The sequence below is a fragment of the Mauremys reevesii genome, linkage group 5 (assembly GCF_016161935.1).
Source record: "Mauremys reevesii isolate NIE-2019 linkage group 5, ASM1616193v1, whole genome shotgun sequence".
Classification (NCBI taxonomy): Eukaryota; Metazoa; Chordata; order Testudines; family Geoemydidae; genus Mauremys; species Mauremys reevesii.
Window position 1 is genome coordinate 84,390,434 of NC_052627.1, and position 11,402 is coordinate 84,401,835.

The following is an 11,402-nucleotide window of genomic DNA, read 5'->3' on the forward strand; positions in this document are numbered from 1 at the left end:
CCCGAAAAACTCTCATGGGGGCCCCTGTGGGGCTCGGGGCCTGGGGCAAATTGCCCCTCTTGCCCCCCCCCCCCCCGGGCGGCCCTGCTCTGCAGGTAACCACCAACTATTGCTCAGGACTATATGGTAGACTTAGAAAATGTACAAGCAGCAAAGAATCCTGTGGCACCTTATAGACTAACAGAAGTTTTGCAGCATGAGCTTTCGTGGGTGAATACCCACTTCTTCGGATGCAAGCAGTGGAAATTTCTAGGGACAGCTGTGTCCCTGGAAATTCGTGTGTGACAGGGACAGGTGTGTCCCTGTCACACCTGTCCCTGGAAATTTCCACTGCTTGCATCCGAAGAAGTGGGTATTCACCCACGAAAGCTCATGCTGCAAAACTTCTGTTAGTCTATAAGGTGCCACAGGATTCTTTGCTGCTTCTACAGAACCAGACTAACACGGCTACCCCTCTGATACTTAGAAAATGTACAGTAATTATATTGTCTGCAGAAGCTCTAACTACCTGCGATGGAAATAAAAATTGGACCACATATGTGTTTGTTTAACAACATTGAAAGTGCGGTCTCTAGGAAGTATAGGTAAAGTTGATTAGATTGTAGTGTATACTTAAAGTTGAATAATGTACTCTTGTAAAAACACTCTTCAAAATTATTTAACTTCCCATGATATCGTCACAGAATGTGCACAAAATCTTTAGTGTTATCTTTTCCTGTCACATGACTAGTGCAAACAAGAAAAAAAACCTTATCTTTTGCTTCTTTTCTGGTACTTTATAAAATAGCATAACCGGTTCAGCAGCCAGACATTAAAGATTCCGCTTTGAAAAAGTCTATGTTTTGTATTTCACTCTACTTAATGCATCTCCATTGTGAAACAAGAATGATTTTATTAGCAAGAAAGTATCTGAGGGGATGATGATGTTTGAGAAAACCTCTGGTACAGAGTATCAGAGGGGTAGCCGTGTTAGTCTGGATCTGTAAAAGCGGCAAAGAGTTCTGTAGCACCTTATAGACTAACAAACATATTGGAGCATGAGCTTTCATGGGTGAATACCCACTTCGTCGGATGCATGTCTCGTACAGATAATCACATGTGGAATCTAACCAGAAAAGTCCCTTATAGCTTCCTATAGTCCAGGGGTTCTCAAACTGGGGGTCGGGACACCTCAGGGGGTTGTGAGATTATTACATGGGGGGTTGCGAGTTGTCAGCTTCCACCCCAAACCCCACTTTGCCACCAGCATTTATAATGGTGTTAAATATATAAAAAAGTGTTTTCAATTTATAAGGGGGGAGGTCACACTCAGAGGCTTGCTATGTGAAAAGGGTCACCAGTACAAAAGTTTGAGAACCACTGCTATATTCAGATAATACTACTGGAAGCCAGGAACTTTTCAGTGGAGGAGCATCTCTAGGCTCACTAGGATATTCCCCTTAATATGTGTTTCAGTGTATGTCCAGCAATTTTGTGCTGAACTGAATTAATTTCAGTTTGATCTTGAAATAACTGTCATATCAATAAGAACACTTGATGTGCGTTTCAAACGTTTTCGGTATCTAAATCAGTGTACAGGCTACTTGAGAAATCGGTGCTATATAGATCACTCAACTTTGATCTATTTCTTTGATTTAGCACTACAATTAAGAAGATTTGGTTCAAAGAGAAAGCTCATTGGTTGATGTTCTACACTGATGTGGTAATGTTTACACAGATGTGCTTTGAAATCTCAATTATGGTGAATTTTTGGGTCCCACCACATGACAGACTCCTGTTATTTGAAAGGTAAAATAATATAACATCTATCTGTAAAAGCCTTCAGAGTAGGTCTGCCAGGGCTCTCTTCTGAGGTGATTTATCTGATCATTGTATTTAGTGTGAGTTTTTTCAGTTTTAAATCCCTCCACAGTAAATCACTTGCTTTAAAGAACCCTTTTTATAATTCAGGTGCATACAGGGGCAGTACTTAGGACTGCAATGATGAAAAGGTGTAGCATTACCTGCTTTAAAGCACCTGCCAATTAATTAGCCCCATACTCTCCACAGCAAATAAAGCGAAGCAGTCAAATCCATTTGATCTCCCAGATTTAGACTGTGACTGAAAAGACCATGAAGCAAGACTGAAAAACTAATCTTTCATGATTCTCTACAACTTTTTGTTCAAATGAAAGCTTAAACCAGCCAAATGACTTTCAAACCTTTGAAAGATTTAACTATGAAAGATCTTTGGGTTTTACACCATAACACATTAATAGTGGTGAGGGCAAACGTTGCAATACTTGCATGCTAGTGAATATACTTTAAGATAGTTTTCAGTGTTTAAAATTACTATTAAATATGAAAAAATCAACAGAGTATGAAAGTCAAACCTTGATAGTTTTAATATAATTGTTTTAAAATATCAATTATCTTTTATACTATTCATTTGAAAGATAGAAATGCATCTTCTCAGCTACATCAAGTTAGCATAGTCTTAAATCAGCCTCAAAGAGATCTTAATGTTATAGACGAAAGAATTAAAACGTATTTAAAAGGAGATACTGTTGTTAAATTGTAGGCGCTCCTATATTGTGGTGATTAGATATACTATCTCTCTCTATCGGAGCATGTACTGTGAAACTATTCCCACACCATATCCCCCCTCTTCGTCTCTATGTGATTTAAAAATCTTAATCAAAAGTCACTGGTCTATCTCACTGATATGTTTAAAACTGCCTTGCCAATATTAACCGATATTGATCAATATCGTATCATGTTTGTGATGAATTAAATATGAACGCGAATTTTACAGCGGGGAAAAACATCCCTGATTATGCAATTTCTTTTAAAAATCCCCCACCTTGGAACTTAAGTGATAAAAGGAAAGGGTAATGCATGTACATTTTATTAGTGTTTTAAAATCAGGGAGTAAAACTGTCAGATCTTTGTTTTTTCTTTCATGTGTGTCTGGGCAGGTCTATCCCTCAGGTAACGCCCTTTCTCCTTCTTCTCTCTTACCTTTCCTTGCACCTGTCCACGTAATGCACTGCAAGCTCCAAGCAACTCCCGAGTCCAACCCTCCTTCTCGAGTCCCTGCCAAGGCGGGCTCCTTCTAGCTGCAATCTATCATTTTCGAAACACTCACATCAAAGGAGGCTGAGCAGCAGCATCAACAACAACAAAGGGGAAGAGAGTATCTATGCTACCGCTCTGCAAAGTTGGATGCCATCTCTCTCTCTCTCTCTCTCTCTCTCTCTCTGTCTATGGATTATTTTTTATGGCTCTGCACACTGGGAAACATCAGAAACTCCCCATCGTCACTGCAGATCAGAAAAAGGTGTGAGGAGAGGAGAGATCGGTTTAAAATTTCAAACACAACCTCTCCGGAGCGTAAGAGACGGCTTCATTAGCATATGTCCGGGGGGACTAGCATATATACGGGCTTTGTATATAAACAGAACTCTAATCTGATCAGTTTCCCAGGACACAACAGCAGCACCAGCAGCTCTAGATGTTGATGCAAAGCCAGGAGCAGACTCCCACATGCTCGGAGAGAGAAGAGGCTCCAAAGACAGGGAGCTTTTATCCCAGTGCAAAGTCCAGCCTTCCTGAGATCATCCAGGAACAGCTCGGCCAGAACGTTTAGATCTCACTCTTCTCATTTGGTTATTGTTAATTTGCCTTTCAACTCATCGTTCGTTAAACCTCCTCCCTTCCAGCGCGCTCTTTCATGGCTCCCTTAGCCGAAGTTGGGGGCTTCCTAGGCGGCTTGGAAGGGTTAGGGCAGCAGGTGGGCTCCCATTTCCTGCTGCCTCCTGCCGGGGAGAGGCCGGCTCTGCTCAGCGATCGCCTGGCTCAGGCCGAGAGGGGGTCTAGAGGTGGCGGAGGTGCGGCGACTGGGACTGCGGATTTAGCCCATTTGCAGGGCATCCTACGCCGGAGGCAGCTCTACTGCCGGACGGGCTTCCACCTGCAGATCCTGCCCGATGGCAGCGTGCAGGGCACCAGGCAGGACCACAGCCTCTTCGGTAGGTAGCAGCTGCAATTTCGCAGAGCTCGGATCCTCATCCATCCCGCATAGGGAGATGTTTCTATTCCTCGTGGAAAAGAAACACTTACATACTTACTGCAAAGTACAGCAGCAGAGCGGTCAAATCAGAGTGCACCACTGGGCAGGTGTTTAACCCGAGACTCCCAGTATAAAGCTGTGCGGCCTTAGACTACAGGGGTTGCAGAACTCAGCATGACAGAACATCTCTTCCTATGTCATTTATTAACTAGAAATGTCTGTGTGGCGCGTACAGAGTATGTCGGTTTATATATACATACACATATTCATTAGTACATGTGTGTAAACTCTACACCGGCATTTGTATTTAGCAGCAAACCCAGAAAGAGAGGGTCTATCTCGGTGATTTTTTTTCTACTCAGTACCGATAATTTAATGTCCCACATTTCCCCCTGCAATCTCTAAATCTCTCTATAAACAAACAAAGATCATGGAATCGCTAATCTTGCTAAACCTCTAATCTGCATCAGGTTGCTTTGTTTTGCAATGTGGAGAAAGCTACAGGTGAGATTGCACAGAGCTACAACTGTAATGTAATTACAACAGTAATGTTTCCTTTATTTCCTTTTTAAAATGGTTTGTCCATAAACCAAAGAGGGGAGGGGAACAGGCGGAGAGATATCCTAAGGATGTAAATGGTTTCCTGACATGTAAGGGTAAATAAGAAGGAATGTATGTAGGCACTGCAGCGTTATCTGAACAAACCTGCTATTGTTGACCATCAGTGAGTTTTTTCTGTATTGATTTAGCAGCCATAAAAAGGTGATTAAAGAGTTTTCTATCATCTCTCCCATAGTCAAAACAATCAGCTGGAATGGCCCTTAACTGATTTTATATCACACTGAAGTACTGGTGTTTTCAGAACTAAAAGAACTGTAGTTAAAACACAAAGTTCTTCACAGAAGGGAGACTTTCTACAGCATGTAAACACAAAATCATTACTTTTAAAAAATGTTTAGTCCAAGATCAAAGATTTGTGGTGTTTCTTTTAAATGTTCTTCCTTTATTCTAACCCTATTCTCCACAGGTTTGTCTGATGTGGTCTCTTTGTGGGTTGAATCACCTGCTTATTATGGTTTATAAAAAGAATGGCTTTGAAAATGATATCAGAAAGACAAAATACCTCCATGTCTTTTTATGGGACATTGGACATTAGGAGCTAGGAAATCAGTGATGATTTACATCCAATAAAAAGTTTTTAATGCTTACTCTTTGTAAAGGATTTAGCTAGTTTGTCATTTAGCATTGTAAATAAGAGGTATGCCAAAGTTCAGTTAAAACTCAAAAGACTGTAAATTACAGTACACTAACCTCTCTTAAAATGGAAAATGGGTCAGAATGTAAACAGTGTGCATAATGAGACAGAAGGCATGCCAAACTATTGTAAAGAATATTCCATACAATTACATCAGTTTAATAAGTTTGTATTTTTATTTTAGCAATGTGCTAGTGTGTATCAAAAGCAACCTGACTTTGGGACTCTGTTTACATTGGTAGCAATTTTAACAGATATGATTTACACATTTCCTGTCTTTTTTGGTATTGTATATGTACTGTAATCTGTACATATTGGATCTCAAAATACTTAGTGCTTAGGGCAAGAATGGGCTACAAGCAAGGTTACATAGAATTTCTCTGTTCTATACAGGTAAATTGGATCACATAAATATTTGGTGAAATAGTTTAAAGATACAGAATATAACAATTTAAAGAATATAAAATGGGCCCAATTTCACATTGCAAATGATGAATAATGAATCAGAATAACAAGTATTTTAGGCATATTTAGATAATAAGCATTCTAAATCAAGTGTTAGTTATATTCCACATATTATGATCAGTTTTGTAATTTTTTAAACATAATATACATGCACCATATTTTATACATATACAAAACCTGCCTCTGAAATCAATGGGATTACTCATGTGAATAGGGGCTGCATATTTGGGCCCACATGTTGGATTAGATATACAGCAAATATGTTTTTCTTCTCTATGGGAAGACTCTCTCGTATATAATTCCCATCTATATTTTGACTTCTATTCACAAGATATCATTATTTTGACTTCCACCCAGTAGATATAATTAAAAGTGTTGGTTTCTTAAGAAATTGCTACAGAGAAGGTGAAATATATCTCCGGATAGTTCAATCTTACCCTGCAATATATGAACAGACACTTCATCAAATATTGTATAATCATCTAGTGACACTGTATAGCACTGAATCCTAAATAATAGTTTTAACCCATCAGTGACAGATAAAATCCTTTCTTAACTAAATCATAACAAATGTTTCTGAAAAAAGCATATAATTCTTTTTCCTTGTGGAGGCTTCTAGTCTGCTTTGAACTAAAATGTGTATGAAATTCAGTTCAGTGGTAGACATGTAAAATAGGAGTATTCTTATGTATGTCTGTAGGCCACATCTACTATAGTGTGTACAAATAAAATATTTCACCTGCTTCTATCTTGACTTTAACACATGTAAGTTAAAGCAACCCTACCATTTTTGTGTACATTTAGGTATCCTTGAATTCATCAGTGTGGCAGTAGGACTGGTCAGTATTAGAGGAGTGGACAGTGGCCTTTATCTTGGAATGAATGACAAAGGAGAACTCTATGGATCTGTAAGTATTGGCTTATATTTTCTAAGTCACATTTGGATTTTAGACCTGACATACTGAGTCAATTGTTAATAGTGGGCAAAAATCTCAGCAAAGCACTGAAATAATGCAATATGCTAACTTTCTTTCCTGTTGAAATGATGTATATCATTTGTGTCATTCAATCATCCTCTGAGAATGTGTGGTGATGATAGCTCAAAGCTTTACAGTCTGAGTCAAATATCATACACATGGAAAGAATTTCATTAGCCTGAGAAGAAAAGAATGGATCAGAAATGTTCCTCCTTAACAGAGACAAAATGAATGAATGAATGAATGAATGAAAGTACAGCTCCAGCTCCTGCCTGAATGAAAGTAACCAGTTTAAGAAAGTCTTGGAAGGCAAAATAGTTGCTTAGTGACTGATTTTCTTTTTAAGATCTACCCTACAAATCTATCAGGCTCACTGCGTTTTCCACTATAAAAAATACTGGTATGGAAAACAGAGAAAAAGATAACTCTGCAGATAAATAAATAAATAAATGCATACAAAACCTTGGATTACTTGATTTGTGGTCTGCTGATCCCTTATAATTCAGCAGGTGGCACTCTGCGGCACCTGCTTCTTTTCAGCATCTGAACGAAGACCCTTAGACAGCTTAATCACTGTTATTTTGAAAGTGTGAGGAGTATAAATAAGACAATATCATTTAATCCATATTCTGATTTAAAATTAAACTGTTTTTAAGATTGAAAATAAGCTTGTAATAATTTTAAATGATTGTTTTTTGTTGAGAAATTTCAATGTAAGACACTACAAACTATAGTCTTTGGTTCTACAGCAGTATCAGGGTAACATGGACTCAGATTCTTCTCCATTTCAGTTTTCAAACCTTGAAAGATAAAATACTCTCTGTCCTCCCCTCCCACCCAAATGTTCTGGGCTAATAAAACATACACCTTTGACAGGAGTTTCAAGTCTTCAATTTCTATTCCTATCACTGATTGGTTTATACCCTTACCACATATGATGGCTAAATATAATAGTTTCTTACAATAGATTGTGAACTCTGAGCATTTTGTAAACCTAAAGGAAACAGTATATACATTGCCATTGTTTGTGGCTTAGCTTGTCAATCAATGACATCCTTTAGTGTTTTAGGCCTCGACATTTTTTAGGATTGAAGGTTGAGGCATTTGTTGCTCTGAATATGTATGAAATGGTGACCAGATGGTAATATGTTCCTGATTCTTCCATCTCAGTGCAAGCTTTGCCTTGTCCATCATAATAATGAACCATACACACTGAGTCCCTTTGGTTTACAAAATATGATGATGGTAGTCTCTCTTCCAGCAATGAATAATTATGTTTCTCCAAACAAGATTAATGTGGTCACCAAAGTCCTTGTAGTGATCCAAGTTATTTTAAAAGTTGTGGAGTATAAGTCACAAATAGTAGGTACAGCCACAGCAGTTGCTTTTCCAGTTCCAATGGGAATGCCTTTCTCATCTGTTACATTACACCTTTACCCAGAAGGCTCGTATATGTATATGGACAGCAATGACCACATTCCCACTCCCTACATAAAGGGCGGTCTAAGCCATTCTATGTTGGATATGTTCAGTAGTCAAATACATTTTTAAGGTAACAATCTGTATTTTCTTGACTATTTAAGAACAGGAACATGTGAACATATATTGTCATGTCTTATATTTTCTCAGCCTGTATGTACATCCCCAAATCTCATTCTGAGGGTGTCAGATAAGGTGCTGGAGATGTGTGTTTTAGTTGCCTCTTGCGTGCATAACACCCTCTTCAATCCTAGAGAAAGTTAGCGAAATGGGATTTAAATCCAAAATTGTACTCAAAGTGGTGCAGGTCTAGTACTGATAAAAGGGAGCCTTGTGAGCAAATAACTTTCTCAACTGCTCTAAAACAGTCCACATGCCCCAGGTATGATCAGATTCACCCTCTTCTCAGGGTTTGATTTTATTAGCAAAGAAATGAACAATAAGTCAACATATACTCCAATCGATTTTGGTTATCACTGTATCTCTTTATAGGAATATGTTCAGAAATTGTTTACTGAAAGACCTCTGACCTTTTATTTTTCTATCTTTTTTTAAAATAGGAGAAACTAACTTCTGAATGCATCTTCAGAGAACAGTTTGAAGAGAACTGGTATAACACTTATTCTTCCAACGTGTACAAACATGGAGACTCGGGTCGGAGGTATTTTGTAGCACTTAACAAAGATGGTACTCCCAGAGATGGGGCTAGATCCAAAAGACATCAGAAATTCACACACTTCCTACCCAGGCCAGTGGATCCCGAAAGAGTTCCAGAACTCTACAAAGATGTGTTAGGATACAGTTGAAATGGGACAGAGTGTTTGAAAGGAAACCAAAATAAAACCCATTCTTTCCTACCACAGCTTCCAGGGTAAGACAAGCAGGAACTTTCAAATGCTGCAGAGTTACCAGGCTCTAGGAGAGTGGATTTTAACAAGCTGTTTAGTGATAGCCTCCATTTCCTAATGTTTGGATACAGGAGACAAAGCCTTAAAGTTAAGAGTGGACCAGCCTCTTTGAAGTTTTCTGACCCTGTTGCTGGCCAGTAGACAGTGGGAGGTTGGAGTCTGATTTATTTTAAAATACCAAACTCATGCCTAACTTGTCTGGATTACTTATTATCCATAAACTAGAGAAAAAATAACTACCTAAATCATATGGAGTGGGACAATAAACAGAAAGTTGGATGAAATGGTAAGAAATAGGCTGTAAAACAGCAATAAAGCCTGAGAACCATATATGAAGTTATAGTGGCTACACTACGAGTGACGGAACTTGGAAGTCAATGCATCTCAGTCAGAGCGGGAACTTTTCTTCAGGATGGACTTATTTATACATTTCCAGATGACATATATTTATTTTATATATTTATTTATTGAAGAGTTTATTTTTACTGGGATATGAAGACACTACAACCCCTTGCCCAAACAAAAAATCATTGACAGTGCCAATATTTACTCTGAGGTAGTGTCATCATGCAAAAAAGGCATTACATCACAACATGTTCAAAAACTGAGCATCTACATTTTCATTTTTTATAAAGTATAGATTAGGTTATATTTTTATGCACACACAGTTGTCTCATGGATCGTCGTAAGATGGAGAGAATGTTGATTGCTTTTGACTTTGAGAATGCCTTACAGATTTGTACTGAATTCAAATGCACATTTAAAAAGGAATTAAAATATGTTTTACTTTATCAGTTTTACTGTCATTCTTTAAGTGAAGAGTTTGCTAACAAACTAAATATATGTAGCTTTGCAAAACTGCAAAAGTTTTAATGACCATAGGAAAATAATCTCTTAAAAGTTTGTGTTAGCACTTTAAATCCTTATTGAAAGCCCAAGGTGCATGGCATTTCAGCTAAGTGACTTTCCATTGACTTTAATAATAGTTGAACAGCTAAATGACTAAATTCTCTATAGAATTTTAAAAACTGAAGAATACAAGTGACACTCGTATAAGAATTTTTATTCTTATCAACTTCATTATGTTTACAGTGCAATAGTAGTGCAGTACAAAGTCTTTGAGCTCACTGAATGAAAAGCTCTGTACAAGTGCAAAATTATTGCTGTTATATTATTACATTATATATTTAACAGAAATATGTTCAGAAGATGTTACACAATGATCTCATAAATTGGTATGCAGATATTTTTTCAGAAGATGAAGACAAAATTGAAACTAAGCAGCCAGTTCTGAATGACAGACCATAGATGTGTTTTGTGTCTTGATTCAGTGGTTGTACACACGTATACACTCCAGTCATGATCTACGCCAAAAGTATCATTGAGGATTTAGGATCTCCCATTCCAAAAAATGTCTCAGTCCTTAGCCAACTGAGCTAAAGGACCATTTCCACCAGGTGTAATACTATTACAGGCTTACAGGCCAAATTCTGTATGGTTTGACTTTGTAACTTATATAGGCTAGCTGATAGAGAGTTGCATACTCTATCATGACTGACATTCGAGTATCGGGCAGCATTACACATACTTGGTCTCTAAAGGAGAAGATAGATGGTTTTGTGTTTGAGGCAGAGGACTGTGAGTCAAGAAAAGGGGGAGCTCTGCTTTTTCACAGACTTCCTGTATCACCTTGTGCAAGTCACTTAGCTTCTCAAAGGCCCCATTAAATGGCTTTGAGGTCTTTGGTACTGTGTAAATGCAAAGTGTTAAACGTAATAATGTATGAATAGCACCAACAAGCAGAATAATACTAAAAATGCCTTTGATGGGTTAAAAGCAGCTTCCACACAAAAGTATTGTGTTATGTTATGACACTGTACATTAGGTCAGATGCATACATCTAGTAGTGTGTCTCTCATTAAGATAATGAAAATGGGGTGTAGTTTTGTGCAAATTTCTGTGGCGTATGTGCTATGCAGCAGCATTCATATGTATCTATTTGTGATGGGCTGTTCACTCCACACTAGCCTGGGAGGTGTTAATGAGGCTGAGAAGGGGCCAATTAACCAGATAGGCCACAGCTGAGGGGAATTAGGTGGCCTAAGTAATTCCCTGAATGAGGACAGAGCCCAGCTGAGAAGTAACAGATGGGGCTAGGATAAAGCCAGGAGACTGGCAACAGAAAGGGCTGCAGGGGAAATAGTTTGCAGTTACTCTGGGAGAAGGGAGTTTGGGCCAGTAAATCCAGAGAGGAGGAAAGCCAGAAG

The 11,402-nt window shown here is 38.3% G+C and overlaps 1 protein-coding gene across 2 annotated transcripts; it reads left to right on the plus strand.

The window, feature by feature from the left end:
* Window positions 1-2,042: 2,042 nt before the first annotated feature.
* On the plus strand, window positions 2,043-9,886 carry FGF20 (fibroblast growth factor 20). Of its 2 annotated transcripts, XM_039541522.1 has the most exons (4): window positions 2,043-2,260; window positions 3,036-4,010; window positions 6,576-6,679; window positions 8,788-9,886. In XM_039541522.1, the coding sequence occupies exons 2-4, from the start codon at window positions 3,713-3,715 to the stop codon at window positions 9,031-9,033; spliced, it is 648 nt and encodes a 215-aa protein (XP_039397456.1). In that variant the 5' UTR covers window positions 2,043-2,260; window positions 3,036-3,712; the 3' UTR covers window positions 9,034-9,886. The 2 variants fall into 2 exon arrangements, with proteins under 2 accessions (XP_039397456.1, XP_039397455.1); XM_039541521.1 differs by lacking the exon at window positions 2,043-2,260 and having other exon boundaries at window positions 2,963-4,010.
* The last annotated feature ends 1,516 nt before the right edge of the window (window positions 9,887-11,402 follow it).

Coding starts and splice junctions, on each gene's coding strand:
- FGF20 (XM_039541522.1), top strand. CDS start 3,713: ATGGCTCCCTTAGCCGAAGTTGGGGGCTTCCTAGGCGGCTTGGAAGGG. Junction 4,011..6,575: donor GCAGGACCACAGCCTCTTCG/GTAGGTAGCAGC, acceptor GTGTACATTTAG/GTATCCTTGAATTCATCAGT. Junction 6,680..8,787: donor AAGGAGAACTCTATGGATCT/GTAAGTATTGGC, acceptor TTTTTAAAATAG/GAGAAACTAACTTCTGAATG.